The sequence below is a fragment of the Camelina sativa genome, chromosome 17 (assembly GCF_000633955.1).
Source record: "Camelina sativa cultivar DH55 chromosome 17, Cs, whole genome shotgun sequence".
Lineage (NCBI taxonomy): Eukaryota > Viridiplantae > Streptophyta > Magnoliopsida > Brassicales > Brassicaceae > Camelina > Camelina sativa.
In genome coordinates this window covers 34769816-34791796 of record NC_025701.1, presented here as the reverse complement: position 1 = coordinate 34791796, position 21981 = coordinate 34769816, and the positions used below count along the sequence as shown (strand labels likewise).

Sequence of the window (21981 nt, the reverse complement as noted above, 5' to 3'; positions counted from 1 at the left end):
TGGTTGCATAAAGGTTGATGCTGTTGTTTACCTTGTGGATGCTTATGACAAAGAAAGATTTGCTGAGTCTAAAAGAGAGCTTGACGCTCTTCTCTCAGATGAAGCCCTTGCAACCGTTCCCTTTCTGATTCTTGGAAACAAGATTGATATCCCTTATGCAGCTTCTGAAGATGAATTGAGGTATCACTTGGGTCTCACTAACTTCACCACCGGCAAGGGAAAAGTTACACTTGGAGACTCTGGTGTTCGTCCACTCGAGGTCTTCATGTGCAGCATTGTCCGGAAAATGGGTTATGGCGAGGGATTCAAATGGCTCTCTCAGTACATCAACTAAGGACAGACAGAACATCATCAAGTCTTTTTTTTTTCTTCATATTTCAAACCAAACCCTGAGAAGATTTTCCGTACAATTTGTCTATTTCTTCAAGCTAAAAGATTTGTGATTGATGATGATATCACATCCTTCTCCTAGAAGTCTTGAACACTCTTTTGTTTTTTTTTTGTTGTTTCCTGTGTTAAACATAAGTTTGGTGGCTTGCATTTCCAAACTTATTTCATGTCTCTCTGGTCCACATTTTTGTCAACTGCTTATAATGTTTCATTGAACACTATTCCAAGTTAGATCACCAACTTTTTTGAACGTACGCTTTCACTTTATATTAACGTGTGTCCTACCTCACCCTAAATAATATCGATTCAGCAATCAATCTCAGTCTCCCGCTCTCTCTCTCTTTGTTTGCCATGAATGTTCGGACGGTGTTAAGATTATGTCTACTGTATGCAGTGTTGCTATTTGATAGTCAAAGATATTCAGGTGCAGTTTGGTCTTTCAGTCTCAAATTCTCTTTGTTAAGACACTCATTAAGTGAATTTGGTTTTCATTCTCTTGAGATTGTTGATGCAGTCAATGCGCAGGGTGGTGGTGTAATTGGAGGCGCAGGGATTTTGGTTCAGAGAGCCGCGTTCTGTTTTAACAATAACCTGGTAAGTGGTAGTATGATCAATGACAAAACCTCGTAAAAAGAAATCACTGTTTGACAATAGCTTTTTTCTCCATCTTTTTTTTTGCTGCAGCTCTACAGAGGGTGCAGTGAGGCGTTCAGACTAAACGCAGGAGGTGAATTCAAGGTTCCACCAGAGGAAACAGACAGGTTCTGCAACGGTCCTTGTTCCGCGGAGACAGAACTTGTACTTACATGCATCAATAGCGTCATGTCTGATTTTGTTTTTTACAATCGGGCTACCCCGAGAGATATCAGGAACACCCTCCGTGGTGGCTGCAGCTCATCTTTCACACGAGGTTTTTAACCATGAAATACCCCTAACTTAACATCCTACACATAACTATGAAACATGAACTTGACTTGAGTCTGGATATATAGGAAACTTCAATGTGGGAGATTATGCTCAGGGACTCTATTTTGGCAAGGCCGGTAAAAAGCTGCCTGGATTGTTCATTGGACTAGTTCTCGGGTTTGTACCGTTGATCCTGTAAATGATATTCTCCCTGTTAAGATCTCTTTTTTTGTTACTCTGAAACAAGATTTCTTTTGTTTTTTTAATTAAAGCAAATCATACATAGAGAAGCTACGGTTAAATGTATCTTTTCATTTTAGAGTTTGAACGAATATTTACACACTTGCTCCTTTCTTTTCAATGGCTTGTTAAATGACTGAAGCTGATGTTTGCATGGAATGGCACTTAGGCTTCTTCTTCTTCCACTTCGGGTTATCCATGTGGGAAACCTGCACAAAATTTATAGGATCATGTTAGATTCCATATCGCAAGCTTTACACACCAAAATGCCATTTTAATCACATATCATCCCAACAAAACTAACTCTTTAAGATATCATCAAACTCATATTTTGTAAGTAAGACATGAAACCTGATGATTTTGACTACGAAAATCGGCTTAAACTATCTGTTAAAAGATAAGGGCATTTATATGAGAGCTACTTACAATTTGAGATTTCCACTGGACTGTTTCCAAACTACTGTCATGTGGAGGATGATCGCGAACATGGCGAAATATGCGAATCAGCACCGCAGCATCAAGAGCAGCATACTCTAGCTGCACAATACACTTAATATCAGATTCGACAACTATGCTTTCACCCTCTCACTCATAACTCGGTCAAATTTTAGGCAGACACTAACTATATAACAAATGTGAACTGTGGTCCCTCATAATCATGACAACACATATATGAAAACATTCTTCAGTAGGTTTTTCTAGTGTCAGTCAGGTTCTAGCTAAACAGATAATGGATAAGATTATATACCTGATTCTGGGTCAAAGGCCTTTGTTCCCAGTCGCTATTGCGTCTTGTTTTGTTCAGAGACACCCCCAATATTTTCTGACACAAACAAAGAACAACAATGACAAGAATGTAATATTAAAGGATTCTGTGAACTAGGAGCTATATAACAAAAAGACAAAAGCTCACCTTTGTCAGTCCTGCTAAACCACCACATGTTTCTTTGAAAAGATTTTGAATATCTAACAACATGTCATAGCGCTTGAAACATTCCAGATCCCCATATGAAAGGGCCAACTGCTTGATGTCACATTGAAAACTATAACCTAAAGATAATTCATGATCACGGTGTTTGCTCAGTAAAAGAATTTATCTTTATAAAGTAGGCAAAAAGAGAAGAAGATAGACTTCACATATACCGAGCTTTAATATTCTATACGATTGCAAAATTTGGCCAAGGCAGTTGTCCAGAATTTCAGAGGCATCTTTGTAAAGCTTTATCAAGTCCAATATGAAAATTTTGCTATCAGTTCCAATTTGCATGATTGAAACCTGTTAAGAAGAAAAACAACGATAAGAATGTTACAGCATGTTAGGAATGGAAGTGACTGTAAAAGTAATTTACCTTGCTCGGTTTACTGCCTTTGATATAAATGGGTTTCCATTCACAGTCAATACCCACAACTCTACATCCTTGAAGAAAAGAAGTTGCTTTCCTCAACTCATTTACTTCATCAACCCAGACTACATCCTCCACAGCTAGATCGTTGAGACGCAGAAAGATTTTTTCAAGAAAACAAACCTCAGCCTCTGAACAACATAAAGAGTACCATTGTAAGCTTCTTACAGTTTTGAAACCACTAGGTGAGGTTCCGTGCAGCAATATATATATATACCTTGTGCTTTTGGCAGACCTTCAAGTGAATATCGATCACACAGTTCATCAACCTTCTCCAAGTACCCCGCTTCCATTGCCAAGTAGACCTATAAACTCAAAAAGCCACCAACACTTCAGTTAAACAGATGATTATACAAAACAAATGACCACTTCATGTTACAAATCTCCCTAGAAAATGAATATGTACAACAAGTGCTTACCAGATACTCAAGAAGCTGTCTATCACCTTTTGCCATATTCTCAGCAACATCCCAGCATGCTTTTTCTGCCAGATCCTTCAGTGCACTGCCAGGTAATCGAAAAGAAGATAATCTTTTAGTGTTAATTCTGCATATGTATTCTCCTCAGCTGACTTGCTGATTCTAGATAGACAAGATCCAAAACAGGTATAAAAGATAAAGCTGTCTAATGTTTACAATCAGAAGCAAAAGCGACTGCAACAACCTTTCTTTACACTTGTAACACAATTCCGGAAATTCATGCTGGAGATAGTTCTTCTTTATGACATTGTACGCCTGCTTCAACATATTCCTTGAACCATATTCTTGGACAAGAATGCATAAACTGGGCCTTCCCATGAAAGTAGCCCATTTCTCCGCAGCTTGAAAGTCTTTATCCTCAATCATTTGTTGAAGAAAGGTTTCTCCAGGGAAACGGAAAGAGAAATGCTCTAACAAAGACACAGCCGTCATGAAAGATTTCGACTTGATCAAGTCAGAAATGTATTGTTCCAGAAACGCACTTCCACAAGCAAAACCATGTCTATGCCAAACATCCGAGACAGAAAAGACTTCATCAATGCTGGATAAACCCACATCAAACACTTTAAGGGTATGCAACATCACCTTCTCATCATAACTTACAGAACCTCCAACTGTAGCAAGGAAGAACTGAGCAGCTAGTTTTCTCGCGGAAGACATATCATCTTCACTTGTTGGTGGTTCAGATACTGATTTAAAGAAACGACGAAGAGCTGATATAACCAAGTGACTAAACCCTTCACCATATACACCAAACATAGGAAGCACAATGAGACACTTAACAATGAAAGTAGCAGGTCCTGGTTTAGGTTTATTAGCAAGAACTTGATGAACTCGATACTGCAAAGCTTGGAACTTCTTAGTTGCCTTCAAACTTCCTGAAAACACACCCATTCATTTACTTAAACCGCACACAATTGGGGACTAATAAAAAGCAATACAGTCGAGCTAAGGACTTACCATATTTATAACATTCTTTGAGAAGATACAAGAACACAAGTGGAGATACATAAGTTAAATCTGAATAAGCATGTAAACACACTGTTCCTGCTTCAGCTTGTTCAGGATCCAAACCCATTTTGAAACCTCTCCTAGTAAAAAAAAAACTGATGTCAAAACAAAATAGTTACAATCTTTGACCAAATCAAGCAGTTAGAGATGATTTATGTAAAGAAAAAACGAAACTTTGAAATCAAAATTTCAGATTTTTTTAAGAAAAGAGTGAAGGGGTTATTATGAAAATCCAATTTTTCTAGAGTTGTTTGTTGTGATAAAGCGGTAACTATAAAACACACATAATTATATGGAACAAAGAAGATTGTATTGTATAAAAAGTTTCTCACCGGAGATTTGACTTACCGGCGAGGATGGCAGGAGGAACGAGGAAAGAGAGAGAGAGAGAGAGAGAAGTTGAAGAGTTGTTTAGAAGAGGACGGTATCTTTCCTCTAACGGCAAAATATCCGTCCGTTGACTCCGTTTATCTAGGTTTCAAATGTAAATTGATCTAATCTCTGAGGGTCTTTTTGTCTTTTGATGTATTTAACATGCCCACAAGGCCACAACTAAGTGTGTGGACCGAACCGGAATTTCGTTAATTCGGTCCGGTATTTTTGTTCTTTCAATGTGTATTTAATATGCCTTGGCAGCCTTCCGTTGATGTTGATATCCGTCACAATTAAAGATTTATAGCTCGGTAAAAAGGATGTCGAATCTTTCTTTATTAACTCGATGCTCGAGCACGATAATTCGGATTACAACGGTAGACAAATAAACGAGTAAAAGGAACGTGGGAAGACGAGCTTGAGGCTCGTCGGTTATGCTCTGGACGAGATACTTAGCTAATCACTTGCGGTTTTGATAGCGTTTAACTCCTCTTTTTTTGTGGATCCCTTTCTTAAGCGTCGTACGTTCGTATTTATACAAAGTCGTGTCGGTTTGTCACTTAAAAGGACCGAAGTACCCCTCTCTCCTTTTAAGTGATTATTTGGACCTTGGGAGATTCTTCCTGTACTGGGCCTTGTGTAGGAGGAGGGGAATCTACCCCTAACACCCTTGCTTAGAATACAGCTAAAAGCGTACGCGTGTGGACCGAACTAGAATTTCGTTAATTTTGTCCGGTGTTATTTCGGTTTCAGCATAAAATGATAGGATTGTTTTATTTTAATTCGGTGATAAGTTCGGTAATGAGAACTGATCCGTTTATCAGTTTTTTTAAAGAAATAATTTTCAAATTTTTTTTGGCCTAAATCGAAACCGAATGTACCAAAATCGTTTAAAATACATGTACTCAATAAAGAAAATATACCAAAGTTACTTGAATTTGGAACCCATAATTTTACATGAACCGAACCCATGTTTATTACTTTTGAACCGATGTTTGAATTTGGTTAACTTTCTTTTCTTCTATCGAACTTTTGAATTTGCAAACCAATCGAACGAGACTAAAGTTATTGATTGTCATCAGACCTTTAGTAAAAAAGCTAAGGACTGAATGTGAGTGTTATTGTTGATTATTTGATTGCATATTGATTGTAATAACAATGTAAAACTTATGAATAATAATGCAATTCACGAATGATGAAATTATCCAAAACAAAAGTATAAAAATATAACAAATGGTTCATTAAATAAGATAATGAGATATATGTTATTTAGTGAAGATGTTATGTACATTATTAATTTTACGATGTTGGCACTTGCAAAATCATTTCACTCACATATAGCGATGTCAAAATGGGTTAAAGTTAATGGGTTAATCCAAACCAATCCAACTCTTGGACCATTAGAAATTTGGGTATTAACGGATTAATGGGTTAAATGAGTTAATCTATATAATAATAACAATCTGAATAAATGTAAAGAACAATTACAAATTTTCTTTTTACCTTTTCATAAAATATTTTATTTTATATTTTTTGACATAAAACTTTTACGGTTATGTCTTTTTAGAAAGTTGCGCTTGTTGAATGTAGAGTTATGTCTCTTACAAACAGTTGTGTCTATTCAAATTTTTATATTTTTAGGAATCTATATATTTGTTATTTTTTTGATAATAGCAATCTGAATAAATACAAAGAATAGTTGCAAATTTTCGTTGTACCTTTTCATTATTTTATTTTGTATTTTTGGACAGAAAACTTATACGGTTATGTATTTTTTTAAAGGTGCTTCTGTTGAATGTAAAGTTGTGTCTCTTACAAACAGTTTTTTCAGTTCAAATGTACACATATTTATCTATATTTGTTCTTCTTTTGGATATTATCAAACTTTCTTTTCAACACAAATTTTTTCGTAATATGATGAATCGAAATAATTTGAAATTCAATTTTCAATGTCATTTTATACTCCCTAAATTACTTATCAACATACAAAATTTTAACATTGTGATCTTAAAATGACTTCTCATCAGTGTGAGAAATTTATTGCAATTTAGATTTACTTAATGAATCATTGTAATAATTTTTTTTTTGACAATAATCGTTGTAATATTTATTTATATTCAGTCTTTGAGTATAATTTTTCAAAAATTGTTAATTTTTATTTATTAAAATAGATTTATAGATTTTATTTTAATCGTTTAACTGAACCATTGCAACATTTGGCATGTTTAATATTTATAGATCACATCACTCCGATAAACTCTTAATAAATTATTATTATTTATTTTTTGATTACTAAAATATATTTAAATGGATTTTGCAACCTTTTAATTAAACCACGACAAATGTAGATTATTTGATGAATCATTAAAAAAATTTACTTATTTTATGAACCGTTGCAGCTTTTGGTAAATTTGATATGTATGGTTATGTCAATATTACTAAAATATATTTACATAATTTATTTTTGTCGTTTAATTAAATTTAATTTATTTGTCGAACCACTGTAACTTTTGGTTTGTTTTTTGTTGTTTCTATTTATAAATGTTTAACATTTTTTTTATAAGAGATCATATTTTTCATTACAACTTTTCTTTATGTTCTTTTCATTTAGTATTGTGTCTCTTTACCATACTTTATGTTTTCTATTTTTATTATATATATATTTTTTTCTCATCATCTGTCTGTCTCATATAGTTGTACATTTTACTAAAAGTTCCCATAGTACATTTTTGATAACTATCAAGTACTCTTTATTAATTTATTTTTAATGATAAAGATGTAAAAAAATCTGAAAGGTTAAATTATTTTATTAAATTTTACTACGGGTTACATTTTATTTTAAGTCTTCTTCATGTACAATTTCACTAAGATATTCATATATCTACCACTCATGTCCTTCCAAATCTATTTATTTCTTTAAAACAAAAGGTTAACAATTTTTATTTAAACATGTTAAGTTCTCAATGAATTCAAAATTTAACAACCAATAATTTTCAAGTACTCAAAATTGTTTTTAGACATACATTATTTATAGGTGAAAAAGTTCCTATAATTTAATAAAATATATATATATATATATATATATAATATTTTGAAAATAAAATTTAATCAGTTTCTTAGAAAATGATTTACATTTTCACATCTCTTTCTTATACTTATTTGATATATACATTTATTTACTTATTAACATTTTAAAAACCTAAAAATAATTTAAAGGGTCACATTTTCCTGTGGTTATTATAACCATTTTTCATGTAGCTTGTCACTTATGTAATTGCAATCTTATTCATGTTTAAGTTACTAAAAACACCGTTTTCATTATTTAGATTAATATATTAATTATTAAAATATATTAAAAGAAATGATTCTAACCTGTTTAATTGAAAGATCCCCAAACAAAAAATTCCCGATTATTTCTATGCTAGGATTCTTTGCGGTGAGGCCCCTTCGTCTTTGTTAGTCAGACAATCAAGCTCTGTGAACTATGCCACTATGTCACGGTTTAAGACTTTAAGCGCTACATCGTGATCAGTCGAACCAAAATACCAATCAAATTAAAAGTAAACCAAAAATATTGAGCGTTCAGGTTTTTTTTTTAAAAAAAACTTTTGACAAAAGAATGAACTTATACCATACTAGGTTATGAGCCCCCGCGATATCACTTTAATAAAATATTTATTGCAAAATTACACATATTTACACATATTTCACTCAATGAACTAAAACAAAATTACAAGTTAAATATGAAATTGAAGGATAAAAATCTTTACGATCAAATAAACTGATTTATGCTATAAACATATGATAGGTAGTTGCATTTTAAAAAAAAATATTTTATGTACTTAAATCATCATATTTTGTTTTAGTTGGTTTCCCTTCAATAAGTTGTTTCGACATTGTATGATAGAAAAAACAGAAAACTTGTATAAAACTTAACCACTTACCAAAAATATAGTTTATTTTAGTTCCATTTTCAATTTTAATATTATGTAAATATAAGTGCTGCATTTATACATTTGAACATCTTATATTCTTATGTGTATTCCCACATAATTATATAGTTCAACATATATATATATATATATATATATATATAGATGTAATTTTTTTTATGTCATATGACATCACCTTATGAAGAAAGAGTTAATTGAAAAAATGTAATAGATATTAATTAGATAAATTTTAACTCAATATTTTGTTTTTAGATTTATTTTATTTATCACTTTATGTTGTTGTTGTTTAAATAACAATCTGAAATCATTGTATATGACACTATATATTTTCAAAATAATTGTATGAAAAATTTACAAAGATATTAAAACTATTAATTGAGGAACACTCTTAAAATGACATGATGGTGCGAATAAATGCCAATAACAGTTGTGTCTTTTTGTAGCTTATTTCATTTTATTTTTTTGTAAATTTTTTTTCTACGGTTGCTTCTGTTTAGAAAGTTGCGTATGTTCATTGTAAAGATGTGTATTTTACAAACAGTTGTGTCTATTCAAACTTACACATTTTTTTAAATCTATAGATATGGTGATGCCATATGTTATCATATGGTAATAAACATAAGAATATATATGTTCAACTATATATATGGTGATGCCATATGTTATATATGTTCAACTATATAATTATGTGGTAATAAACATAAGAATATATATATATATATATATATATATATATATGTATAAATGTTTGCAACTACTGTTTATATAATATTGAATTAGAAAAAAGAACTAAATAAAATATGTGAATTTGAGTACATTACATATTATTTAAAAAATGTAACTACCTATCTTGTGTTTATAACATTAAACATTATTTATTTAATTGTAAAGGTTTGTATCCCTCAATTGCATATTTTAAATATAATTTTGTTCAAAATAATTAAGTGAAATATGTGTAAACATCAATGACAAAATCTATAAATATTCTAGTCAAAGGGTAACACATTAATTAAATGAACAGAAAACTCTTTGAGAACGACACATCAACATGAAGTTTCTGTTAATCACACGTGAAAGTAAAGTTATTTTTTAAGAATATTTCTCGATCAATATATAAATAATTTTCAAAAAATTGTATTTTTAAATTAATTACTAAATAACTTAATAAATATCTATAATTAAATAAAAAATTTAATAAATTTTTATTAAAATGAGTTCCCCCACCCGCGTAGGGAATCAATACCTAGTGAGTTTAATAAGTTAGGTAGAAATGGTTTGGGTGAAAATGGTTTAGTGGAATTAAACAATATAAATCAAATATATAAGCCACATATATCCGAATCAAATGTCTAACCGATTTTATAAACAGAAACAAACCTAATCTTATTAGGTCTCTGATCACATCAATCTCTCTTAGCCCAAACTTTTCCGCACCAAAACTGTGAGACCGGGATTTTGGCAGAGAAAATACGGAATAATTTTTTTGGCCGGACAACATGATTCAATAATTTTCTAGTCAAAAATATGATTTTTACAATTTTTTGCCAAAAAGTGATTCCATAATTTTCCGTCAAAAATGAGATTATGTAATTTTCTGCCAAAAATGTGATTTTTTATATATTTTCCGCCAAAAAAACAGGAGTCCGCAATTTCTCACCAATAATACATTTTTAAAATTTTCGTGCCAAAAACTTAATATCACAACTTTCTCTCTAGAGCAACTCATGATATATTGATAATATACAATAATAATAATTCATTATTTTATTATTCTGGGTAAACTTATTTAATCTTTAAAACCATCAAACAATTGGGTTGATGGACCTTCCAATTGGCTCATATGAGCTGATCTTTTTGTTATCAAATAAAAAATTGGGTTGATGGATTGACTCAAACTATTTAACAAATGAATTGGATTAACTCACAAACCATCTAAGTCTAAAGTCATTGGATTATTGATTGGTAGGTTTCCCCACTTTGACACCCCTACTCACAAGACTCAGTTAACCTAGTTAAACCTCATTAGTGTGAAGACATTCATGCATGCAAGTGAACCTATAGAAATAATCTCCCTTGTTGATTAATTCATTAGCCCAATCTTCTGTTTGAATCCAGACTATTGAAATAATACCCGGTGTTGATTAATTTGTTTTATATATCAACAACAAAAAAATTACCAAATGACTCTAATTGTAATTATTAGTTGAATTTGAATGTAGAAATTTTAAATACTAAGCAGTTCAGCTTAAGTACTAATCACTAACTTAATCTTAAGTATTAATCACTAACTTAATCTTAATCAACTAACTTAATCCTAATTAACTAAGTTTAACCCTAATTAATTTAACTTAAACATGATTAACTAACTTAACCTTAATTAACTAACTTAATCATACTCAACTAACTTAATCCTACTTAACTAGCTTAATCCTAAACTAATCAAGTAATTAATACTAACCTCAGTTAAATAATTAAATAAACAAAAATTAAACTAGTGTATTCACGTGCTACTTCCACGCGTTCGGGAACTCACCTAAATTTTTCCGGCGCTTCGCAGCTCTCCGCGCGCTCTTCCTAAACTCTAAGGTTTTCTAATAGGCTTTCGGGTATGAGGAACAAATGGGGCGAAAGGGGATGTTTATATAGCCTTCCAAGGTCGGTTTAACAAAGAAGGAGGTGGCATTGGGCGGCCCTTGGTGCAACACATGGCGGACATCCTTCGCGGCTCTGGTGGTGACACATGGCGAACAGATAGGGTTGACTTCAGTGGATAAGCTTCACGGCCATGGGGATAAGGATGAAGGCTGATCGGATAAGAATCACCTTGGGAATATCCTGGTTGTCCATTCCCTTCAACTGGCGCCCTTGCATCTCGACCGTCAGTCCATTAGCATATCGGTACGACCATGTACAACCGCCGGGTACCGAACTGGTGGGTGATACATAAGGTTACCTGCCCGCGTGCCACCTTAGAAAAATGATACATACAAGACCAATCCTTCCCTCGTGCAAATTACCCATGGCAACCTGCATCGACAGGTGATACAACTATCCGCGTTACCGCTAGTCATCATGTGCTGGCCATTGCCACCATTGTCCGGGCTACTAATAAAAATCTGCGTTAACTAGTACTACTATCGTCTGGATCACCGATAGTGATATGATCCCGGACCACGGACGGAGCAAGCCCATCGGAACGGATCGGAAGTAAGGTTCAGTTGTGACGTGAACGGCGTACGGATGGAAATAACACTAAGGAACGATAAAGATGGATGGTAAGAGGTTCACGAGGAGATGCTCGACTCGTTAGACTCTCGGTTAGATGGGGGTAGAAGTGGGGCGAAGTAGCGACACACGAGGGATGGCTCTCCTTGTGATACAGCTGAACTAGAAGATTACGAACCCGGTTCGTGAAGCTTATAGGGTTTCGTTTCAATCACTGAAAACAAGAGGAAAAGATAACTTTGCTCTTTATTATTGATAGTCTACCTTTACATGATGAGGTCTAGGCCATTTATATAGGGTGGCTTACATAAGGGAGCTCTCAAACCCTAAACACGTGGGTAAAACTAAAACGCAACGTCCAGGAAAAAATTAAAAAGGCAACGGTCATAAGCGAATTTAAACTAAAGATAGGATGGCCACGTGGCCGAAATGGTCCTTGGCCATGGCCATGCACTAGGGATTATAGCCTCATTAAAACCCCCTTGGTAAACCCATTGGGACAAACCCAAGGTGGGAAAAGAGTACTACTTTCCCTAATGACTTGGAGGTCTTCACCCTTGTGTGATGGTGAAGACCGTGATAAGAGCCTCGGTTGGCTATCCGTCGGGTCGGTTGGATCCGTGATCGAGCGTCTCTTGTTCTTGGACAAAAGCTTGGAAAAAGATGAGGCACTTCTTCCTTGCGGTCCTTGCTGCTGTTCGGCTCCTTGTTGTAACTTCGGGCATCAAGTTTGGTGCTTGGGTCGATGGCCGTCTGGTTCCGGTAGTAGACGCGTCCTTGATCCCATGTACGCTCCTGTCCTCGTCCATGTCCGTGTGCTGTCCGTCGTCCCGGGTTCAATCAGATAGTGACCCGCGTTAGCTGAAAGGACCTGACCCGTTTTTTTAATTAATAAATAATAAATACACTACAGCTAGTGGTCTTATACCCACTAGCCACCTAACCTCAAACACAACCAACAGCGGAAATAACAGATACCAATATCCAATAAATAATAACTAATAACCAAAATTCCAAATCATAAACTAGTGATCCAAACAGCATAAACCAGAAAACCAGCAATCCTAAACAACATTCTAGGACTCAACTCTAGCAAACTATCAGAAGCCAGACAACCAAGCGAACCACTAGAACATCCTCCTCTTCATTGCCTTGATTCCACGATCACACTTTGCCTTTATCTTTGCCAAGAAGATTCTGAACCTTAATCACGCAGGAAAACACTTCTAGAAGCCTCCTACAACGCCCTAAGCCTCAGATCTCACCAGAAAAAGCCACTAATCCACATAAATCTCCAAGAACACCAAGAACACTCTTCTATCTTCTCTTTTCTCTCAAAAACGGCCAAAATCGTCTAATGAGACAAAAGAAACGACTTAAGGGGTTTTCCCCTTTCCTCTTTGCCCAAAACGCAGCGTTTAACTTAAGTCAAAACGCAGGAAATTGACCTGCATCGACCGATGCTCCTCCAGCATCGATCGATGCACATCCCAAACCAGGATTCCAGTTCGCGGATGTTACATTAGCTGGTACCGCCACTATCCGGATTGCCTAAAGCAACCTATGTCCGCCGGTACTACCATTGCCAACCATCGCCTTAACCCGTACCATCCTATCTTAGTCCACTTTCTTTGATTCCTCCTAATCTCCCTAGACCAGCTAAGGCTTCCTAGATAAGACTAGTCCTAAGATCTTACCTATGGGTTCCTCACCCAACTTAGGGACATTGCTAATAGCCTGACTTTCCATACCATTTTTCCCATTTGACGGAGAATGAATCTTGATATGGCATTTTATTCTCGGTCCTTAGGTGTGCCTCAGCTCTCCCTTGTATTGGCCCTTTGAATGTCCGAGCCTAAATTGTCCTTCCTTGACGGAATAATGGGCTTTAGTTGACCGGTCGTAGCAAAGATTGTTCCGTCCGGGCCTTAGTCATGGTGAGGGCTATTACACTCACCCTACTCTGGCAATGGCAACACTGGCATAGTAGTCAGCATTTTTTTCAGGCTTGTGAATCCCTCCTCACCCTCATGTAATCAAACAAAAGGAACATCCTTCCCTGTCAACTAAGTTATCGGTCGTGCCTTACTCGCAAACCCCTTCACAAATCTCTTGTAGTAACCTGCCAAATCAAGGAAATTCTTGATCTCTGTGGCATTCTGTGATCTAGGTCAATCCCTGATGATCTGAATTTTCTCTAAATCTACACAAACTCCCTCTACAGAAACAATGTGACCTAAAATTTTCATTTCCCTCTGCTAGAAACTACACTTGCTCAACTTGGCAAACAACTTCTGTTCCCGCAATGATACAACCATTTATAATTTATAAAGTTGAAATTGTAAATGAATTTCAATAGGTTACGTAAATAAGTAAAATAACTATGATTTTCTTTTTGTATACAAAATACACGCCTAGTGAGACTACCTCTCTCCATACAAAATTAAATTATCTAATGGATCTCTCTAACCTTTGGAATTCGTACGGAGGATTCATACAACCCTATTGATAGTTTCGTTGTTCATGTAATCTGTTCTTAATAACTTAGATTTATTTGGCTCTCAAAACCAAAATATAGATCCAAATTTCACCCCTGAAAACTTTTCATGGGCCTAATTTAATAAGTTATCCTACAATTTCTTTTTGGCTAACTTTCTAAGGAAATAGAAGTTAATCTTAGATTGGGCTTTCCATGGGCCTTAATTTAAAATGGCTTCCACACCATCAACAATAATCTAACGAACACGTGACATGTAATATCACAAAATATCGTAAAGATTAAAAATATTCCTTATATATTTGACAGAGAAACACTCTCACAACAAAAAGAGACGTGTTGTATTGTGCTGATAGAGTTCCTATATCTTTCTAATAAATGCTTTTACTTTTTAGTTATTTACACAAATATGCTACTTTAATATTATGAGCCAATGTTTTTTATTAATTTTTAAAAATAAAAGATTTAATCAACAATTAAATCCAAAAATATATTTAATTATCATTTTTATAACACATTTACTTATTAAAAGTAAATTACATTTCACAGGAAAAACATTATTCATTTATTTATCACTTTTATCATTTTTCTCATTGTATTTTTAAAGTTAGGATTAGTTTAATTAAATCTATTAATTTAAAATTATTGTTTTATCTATTTAATGGTATAGTGATATTGATAATAATGTGAAACATAAAATATGTGATTTTGATTTTTAGAGAGACAAAAAGACATTAAAACTTTCTACACCAGCTTATAATTATTTCAAGTTCAAATATTTTACGGAAAAATAAACGAAAATTACTTACTTATATATTTTAAAAATGTATTTTACAGAAAATAAACGTGAGTTTAAATAAACTAAAAAGAACTTCACTTACATATTTTATTTTATATAAACAAATAATATTTTATTTAAATTAATTTATACTGCATATAGTCCGAATTGATACCTAAATAAAAAAAAATTAGAAAAAAATATCAAACCCTCTCTCGAAGTTTCCTTCTCTAACTTCCATCTCTCTCCTACGAAGATATTTTCTTTTTGGTGTTTGTTGGTTTCATTCCATTCTCTTCTCCATCCACAAAAAAAAAGAGCTATTGCTTCTTCAACTCTCAGATTTTTCCGATGCTTCGACAGTGAAATTGACTTAAACTAAAGAGAGTTACATAACAGAACAACCTTCCAAAACGTATCAGCCACGGAGACGGAGACGGAGGAGCTAGCGGTTTTCGGAAAATGGCGTCAGAAGGTGGAGGAGGATCGAACATCAGATCTAGCTACTACAACGTTCTCGGGATTCGTAGAGACGCCTCCGTTTCCGATATCCGTACTGCTTACCGTAAGCTAGCCATGGTACTTCTACTTTTTATATGAATCATCTGAGAATTACCCTTTTTTTGGTTACTAATCTGTGATCTGAAAATATTTTTTTGGGAAATTTTGGTGAAGAAATGGCATCCGGACAGATACGTTCGGAATCCTGGCGTCGTCGGAGAAGCTAAACGTCGGTTTCAACAAATACAGGAAGCCTATTCTGGTAATTTCACGTTTTTTTCTTTCAAAAAATATCTTCTTAACGTCCGTTAATTCTTTATCGTTATCTTTATTTGCGTCGCTTGTTAACGTCCGTCTCAAGTAACAGCACTACCCATTTTTTTTTTTTTTTTTTTTTTAAATTAGTTCTGAACGATGAGAATAAGAGGTCAATGTACGATGCTGGCTTATACGATCCTCATGAAGATGATGACGATGTTCGTACTCTGCTCTTTGATTCTGCTTTAGGGAAAAAAAATTGGAAACGACGTCGTTTTCTCTTTCTTATGTTTGACCCTAATAAATGGTGTTGTGTGATTTAGGATTTCTGCGATTTCATGCAAGAGATGATCTCAATGATGAACAATGTCAAAAAAGACGAGGTATGCCCCAGTTCTTTCCCGGTTTGAATTCCCGGTTCATGATACTTTAGCTGATCATTTAGAATTAGTGTATGACCACACCCGGTTTAACAGCTCTGACTATTGGTTTAGACATAGAATGTTTCGTCAGTTTGTATCATATGCGATTTAGGTTTGGTTAGATGTCCTAGACCGGTTAGATTCTTTGGTATATTCAGTTTTGGCGGCTCGAATAACTGAAGAAAGTTTTTGTCAGCAATAACCAATCGTAGGCTGGTTTTGAAAATTTAAAAGATTTGTATTAGAGAGTTTCTCTGTTTCACTAATTTGGTTTAATAAGTACAATGTGTAAACCAACATTAACCAAAAAATTAAGTTAGACCAAGGAAATAAACTTCTGGTTCGGTTTTGATGATGAGTAGGGAGAGAGCTTAGAGGACTTGCAACGGATATGGTTGGTGGAGATGGCGTGAGCTTTGACTGTAACAACAATCCAAGGGGCAGCAAAAGACAACGTGTCAATATCTCGAGGAGTAGTACTGCTGCGATGCGTTAACGCTTACTTCTTCTGTGTGTTGTGTTGTGTGTATCGTGTTGTATCAAAATTTCAATTCCATTTTCAATTGTCTAAGACCCCAATGCCCATATAATAAAAATATCTCAAGAACTAGTTAGAATCTTTTGAACTTCTTTTTTTGACGCGTGTCGGTGTTGGTGAAGTAGCCTTTGCTTCCCACATGGTGATGTGTCTCTCTTGATTTGGTTAGGATCACATTAAATATTCCAAAAATTAAATTAAACCGGGTGGAGCCAAATTAAATCCCGGTACAAATTTCTCTCAAGACTCGAGAGAGAGACCTAATCAGCTGAAGATGATGAGATCGTTTGCGATTGCGACGGCGGCGGCGAAGAGATTTGGTCACGGGAGTCTTCCTGAGAAAGGTAAAACTGGAAATTCTCCTCCTTCGTTTAGCCATTGCAGTTTGGGTTCTTGTTACTGGATAGTACGAGCTTTTTCTAGCGTCAGTAATGGTTACAGAGAGAAACTGAGAAATGGGGTGAGTGATATGAAGTTAGACGAAGCAATAGGTTTGTTTAGTGAGATGGTACAGTCTCGTAAACGCGCTTCCATATTTGATTTCAGTAGATTGTTGAGTGCTATCGCTAAGATGAAGAAGTATGATGTTGTCATCTCTCTGGGCGAGCAAATGCAAAAACTGGGAATTTCACATAATCACTACACTTACAATATTCTGATTAACTGTTTTTGCCGAAGCTCTCAAATCTCTCTTGCTTTAGCTATTCTTGGCAAGATGATGAAACTGGGATATGAGCCCGATTTCGTCACGCTTGCTTCAATCCTCAATGGGTTCTGTCACGGTAAAAAGATTTCAGAGGCTCTAGCTTTGGTCGATCAAATGGTTGAAATGGGATATAAACTTGATACATGGATATATAACCCTCTAATCCATGGTCTTTTTCGTGACAACAAAGCCTCGGAAGCAGTGGCTTTAGTTGAAAGAATGGTTGCAAATGGCTGTCAACCAAATCTTGTTACTTATGGTGCGGTTGTGAATGGAGTATGTAAGAGAGGTGATATTGATTTGGCTTTAAGTATTCTCAAGAAGATGGAAGCTGCGAAAATAGAGGCCAATGTTGTTATCTACAACACAGTCATTGATGGTCTTTGCAAATACAGAGAAGTTGACGATGCTGTTGAGCTGTTCAATGAAATGGAGAACAAAGGAATCAAACCAGATGTTTTCACTTATAACTCACTCATAAGTTGCCTTTGTAATTACGGAAGATGGAGTTATGCCTCTCGACTACTAAGTGATATGATCCAGAAGAAAATCAACCCCGATGTAGTCACTTTTAATGCATTGATCGATGCATATGCGAAAGAGGGGAAGCTTTTAGAGGCTGAAAAATTGTATGAGGAGATGATTCAAAGGTCAATAGATCCTGATAATGTCACGTACAGTTCATTGATCAATGGGTTTTGTATGCATGATCGTCTAGAGGAGGCTAAGAAAATGTTTGAGTTCATGGTTAGCAAGGACTTTCTCCCAGATGTAGTGACTTATAGTACGCTTATAAAAGGATTTTGCAAGTGTAATAGGGTAGAGGACGGTATGGAGCTCTTCCGTGAGATGTCTGAAAGAGGGTTGAATGGCGACGCTGTCACTTACAACACTCTTATCCAAGGGTTTTTTCAAGCTAGAGATTGTGATAATGCCCAAAAAGTATACGAAGAGATGGAATCTGATGGTGTGCCTCCCGATACTATGACGTACAACATTTTGTTAGATGGACTTTGTAACAACGGGAAGCTAGAGAAAGCAATGGTGGTATTCCAGGATCTGCAAAAGAGTGAAATGGAACTTGATATTGTCAGATATAANTGATCAATGGGTTTTGTATGCATGATCGTCTAGAGGAGGCTAAGAAAATGTTTGAGTTCATGGTTAGCAAGGACTTTCTCCCAGATGTAGTGACTTATAGTACGCTTATAAAAGGATTTTGCAAGTGTAATAGGGTAGAGGACGGTATGGAGCTCTTCCGTGAGATGTCTGAAAGAGGGTTGAATGGCGACGCTGTCACTTACAACACTCTTATCCAAGGGTTTTTTCAAGCTAGAGATTGTGATAATGCCCAAAAAGTATACGAAGAGATGGAATCTGATGGTGTGCCTCCCGATACTATGACGTACAACATTTTGTTAGATGGACTTTGTAACAACGGGAAGCTAGAGAAAGCAATGGTGGTATTCCAGGATCTGCAAAAGAGTGAAATGGAACTTGATATTGTCAGATATAATATTATGATTGAAGGGATGTGCAAAGCTGGGAAGGTGGAAGATGGGTGGACTTTGTTTTGTAGCCTCAGCTTTAAAGGAGGGAAGCCTGATGTTATAACCTACAATACTATGATCTCAGGATTTTGTGGAAAAGGCTTAATGCAAGAAGCAAATGCCTTGTTCAAAAAAATGAAAGAAGACAGGATTCTCCCAGATGATTGTACGTATAATACGCTGATCAGGGCACAACTTAGAAATGGTGACAAAGCTACATCAGCAGAACTCATCAAAGAAATGAGGAGTTGCAGATTTGCTGGGGATGCTTCAACATTTAGTTTGATCACTGATATGTTGTATGATGGGAGATTGGACAAAAGCTTTCTAGACATGCTTTCTTAAACCATCCTTGAGGTGAATAACCCTTTTATGTTGATTTACTAGTGATTACTTTGCAATGCAGTCCTTACATGTTCATGAATATGTTTTTTAGTTCATAGGAAATCAAATGATGGTAACATTTTGTTTAACTTTGTTATAAATATATAGGTGATATGTTTACACTGAGGATCTTATATCACGAGGCCAGAAGCTTCTTAGAATATTCATGACGTTGCTGGATATGGAGGAGCTCATGAGGTTGACTTCATGAAACTGGATTGTAAAGATCTACCTTTCTCCTAAAGAAAAAGTGGAAGGCTCAAACAAATGCTCAGCAAAGGTCAGTAGCAAGCCTGACCGGTTGCTTTAAACAATTAGAGTGCATCATTCAAGCTGTTGTTTTTTTGGATTCTTAGTGATAAAATGTGGCAACCTTTGCATTTGCAACTTTAGCTGAGTCAGTTAGGTAGATAGCTACCATAAAAGAATCTGTGAATTCGTGGAAGGATCCTTGGTTCTTTGATTCAGACTTTTGCTGTTTTCTTTGTTGAAACAATGGATTTGTCTGTTGACAATTCAAAAACGTCCTTTGCTGAGATGATGCGAATAAAAATGTTTTTGAGGATCTTATGAAAGCTCTGATGAAAACATGGTGTGTGTTAGATACTAAGATTAGTGTGCAGGATGAGATGAAATGTCTTCTTTTTGGTATTGGACTATTGGTTCTTGATCCCGTTCAGTTCGGACTAATCTCATTGCTTCATATTGTGTTTTCCTATGATTATTTCTATTCTTAGACTCACTCTTTTGAGACTCAATATCCATAAAACCTCTAGTAAACCTCTAGTTAACACGAGCCTTTTGAATTATACCAATTTTTTCTTCTTATACGGATAGTGACACTGGATTATAATACCAAACAGTACCAGAGAACACAGAGTGAACCAGTGGGTTATTGAAATAATTAGATTCAGAGAATTTCTGTTTTAGTCTGAATTTTTCTTATTTTTTGTCTCCCCTTTTCTCATTGTGTGGGTCATCTTTAGTTTGAAAAAACTGTATTTAATTTGTGGAATCTTGCGACTCATAAACTTCTGCTGATGAGCCAACCATTTCTGAGCTTGATCACACACTTTTATCCACAATATTGCTTTCCTTCTATTGAATAGCATATTTTGACTTCGTTTGTTGACAAATCTCTAGTTTGTTGTTTTTCTTGCAGTGATGTTCCCATGGCGCAAACCATTGTACATAACTACTTATGAGCAATTTGTTGCATTCTTCACTGAAATTCACAGTTAAAGTACTGGAACTGGACAGTACTTGTATGATCCGCGGCCAGATCTCCAAGTTCAGGGACCAAAACTCTAAAGGAAAGCTGACTTCATTGGTTTCTTTCAGTTGTTCGTTGCTACAAGTCCAGATTTGGATCTGAATTAAGTGTGAGATCAAGGATTTGTCTGAAATCTCTGATGAAACATGGGGTTGTTAACTTATAGTTAAATTAGTGTGAAATGTGTAATTTTTGTCTGATTATTTATCTGGTTCGGTTCTGGTGACCAAAATGGGTTTATATTGTTTTCTTTTCATATTTACAATCAGACATGTTTCTCTCATGATTTTTTTTTTTTTTTGTCAAAATCTCATTATTTGGTTTATGAATTATGATCTCATCAAAAATTCCAAAATTGTTCATACATGAATGTTGAACATCAAGTTTTGTTCATGTGGGGTTTTTGGACTTGGGATATGACATGCTAACTTGGGCCAGACACAACCTACTAATGGAGAATGATCTTTGTCTTTCCAACTTCTTGTATCTTTTTTCTGTGAAGGAAAACAAAAGCCAAAGAATAAAGGGACAATTAAACGCAGCTTTTATCTACTAAATTGAAACCTCTGTGTTCATCTCTTGATGCTTTTGATTGAAGTTATCATCCTAATCTCAAACATATAGGTACACAGTTAAAGACAACAAACAATGTTCAAACAATCCTTCCTTACTTTTGGTATGTGTGCATAGGAGTTGGGGAGGTTTAAAGCAATGCCATTCAAGAAATGCTTCTGTTGAAAAGAATTGACACTACCGAGCAAGCCATCGATATTTTTAATCAAGTTGTTTCGTCCAATCAAAGTGTTCCCATTCGCGTGCAAAGCTCACAACCGCCTTCTTCTGGCTCTCCACTGGCTCATGCCTTCTTCTTCTGTACATGTCTTCTTCCGGTAACTCGAGCATTCCTCTGATTACATTCAGTCCAAGATTGCTATTGAACTGTTGCTCATCATCAATCACGTGAACAAACCCTTTGTCTAGACCAAACTCTACGTGGAAGTAAGGGAAATTCTTGGGTATAGAGTTCCTCAGACCCTTCACGCTAGTGTCTATGAGTTTCTTTGAATTGTGCTGACTCCACTCGCTCTCCGCTTC

General features: G+C 35.1%; 5 protein-coding genes and 1 pseudogene across 9 annotated transcripts in view; 4 read left to right on the top strand and 2 right to left on the bottom strand.

The window, feature by feature from the left end:
- The window catches only part of LOC104758962 (GTP-binding protein SAR1B-like), a 2242-nt gene extending 1631 nt beyond the window's left edge, over positions 1-611 (top strand). The window contains exon 3 of the mRNA XM_010481937.2: positions 14-611. Within this exon, the coding sequence (XP_010480239.1) occupies positions 14-334 (321 nt within the window). The 3' untranslated portion in view covers positions 335-611. The remainder of the gene's footprint in view (positions 1-13) is intronic.
- On the top strand, positions 694-1630 carry LOC104758960. Its single transcript, XM_010481932.2, has 4 exons — positions 694-814; positions 905-984; positions 1075-1300; positions 1383-1630. The coding sequence occupies exons 1-4, from the start codon at positions 742-744 to the stop codon at positions 1493-1495; spliced, it is 492 nt and encodes a 163-aa protein (XP_010480234.1). The 5' UTR covers positions 694-741; the 3' UTR covers positions 1496-1630.
- Positions 1416-4857, bottom strand: LOC104758961. Of its 3 annotated transcripts, XM_010481934.2 has the most exons (12): positions 4778-4857; positions 4379-4509; positions 3603-4296; positions 3359-3443; positions 3157-3244; positions 2886-3070; positions 2680-2812; positions 2450-2586; positions 2285-2359; positions 1963-2073; positions 1640-1745; positions 1416-1489 (listed from the first exon to the last, which is right to left on the bottom strand). In XM_010481934.2, exons 2-11 carry the CDS (start codon positions 4494-4496, stop codon positions 1665-1667), a joined length of 1707 nt encoding a protein of 568 aa, XP_010480236.1. In that variant the 5' UTR covers positions 4497-4509; positions 4778-4857; the 3' UTR covers positions 1416-1489; positions 1640-1664. The 3 variants fall into 3 exon arrangements, with proteins under 3 accessions (XP_010480236.1, XP_010480235.1, XP_010480238.1); XM_010481933.1 differs by lacking the exon at positions 1416-1489 and having other exon boundaries at positions 1582-1745; XM_010481936.2 differs by lacking the exon at positions 1416-1489 and having other exon boundaries at positions 1582-1745; positions 4762-4856.
- Positions 15445-17054, top strand: LOC104758956 (annotated as a pseudogene).
- On the top strand, positions 17154-21180 carry LOC104758957 (pentatricopeptide repeat-containing protein At1g63330-like). 2 transcript variants are annotated; one of them, XM_019239576.1, is made up of 4 exons: positions 17154-18738; positions 19155-19586; positions 19722-19893; positions 20776-21180. In XM_019239576.1, the coding sequence occupies exons 1-2, from the start codon at positions 17248-17250 to the stop codon at positions 19572-19574; spliced, it is 1911 nt and encodes a 636-aa protein (XP_019095121.1). In that variant the 5' UTR covers positions 17154-17247; the 3' UTR covers positions 19575-19586; positions 19722-19893; positions 20776-21180. The 2 variants fall into 2 exon arrangements, with proteins under 2 accessions (XP_019095121.1, XP_019095122.1); XM_019239577.1 differs by lacking the exon at positions 17154-18738 and having other exon boundaries at positions 18790-19586.
- The window catches only part of LOC104758955 (CWF19-like protein 2), a 5074-nt gene continuing 4500 nt past the window's right edge, over positions 21408-21981 (bottom strand). For both annotated transcript variants that reach the window (XM_019239574.1, XM_019239575.1), the window contains exon 9: positions 21408-21765. In XM_019239574.1, the coding sequence (XP_019095119.1) occupies positions 21661-21765 (105 nt within the window). In that variant the 3' untranslated portion in view covers positions 21408-21660. The remainder of the gene's footprint in view (positions 21766-21981) is intronic.

Excerpts from the sequence above, each read along its gene's own strand:
- LOC104758960 (XM_010481932.2), top strand. The coding sequence starts at position 742 with ATGAATGTTCGGACGGTGTTAAGATTATGTCTACTGTATGCAGTGTTG. Across the intron at positions 815-904 it reads TGATAGTCAAAGATATTCAG|TCAATGCGCAGGGTGGTGGT; the intron begins GTGCAGTTTGGT and ends TTGTTGATGCAG. Across the intron at positions 985-1,074 it reads TCTGTTTTAACAATAACCTG|CTCTACAGAGGGTGCAGTGA; the intron begins GTAAGTGGTAGT and ends TTTTTGCTGCAG.
- LOC104758961 (XM_010481934.2), bottom strand. The coding sequence starts at position 4,496 with ATGGGTTTGGATCCTGAACAAGCTGAAGCAGGAACAGTGTGTTTACAT. Across the intron at positions 3,245-3,358 it reads GACAGCTTCTTGAGTATCTG|GTCTACTTGGCAATGGAAGC; the intron begins GTAAGCACTTGT and ends TTGAGTTTATAG. Across the intron at positions 2,587-2,679 it reads GTATAGAATATTAAAGCTCG|GTTATAGTTTTCAATGTGAC; the intron begins GTATATGTGAAG and ends AATTATCTTTAG.
- LOC104758957 (XM_019239576.1), top strand. The coding sequence starts at position 17,248 with ATGATGAGATCGTTTGCGATTGCGACGGCGGCGGCGAAGAGATTTGGT. Across the intron at positions 18,739-19,154 it reads CAATGGTGGTATTCCAGGAT|CTGCAAAAGAGTGAAATGGA; the intron begins CTGCAAAAGAGT and ends GTATTCCAGGAT.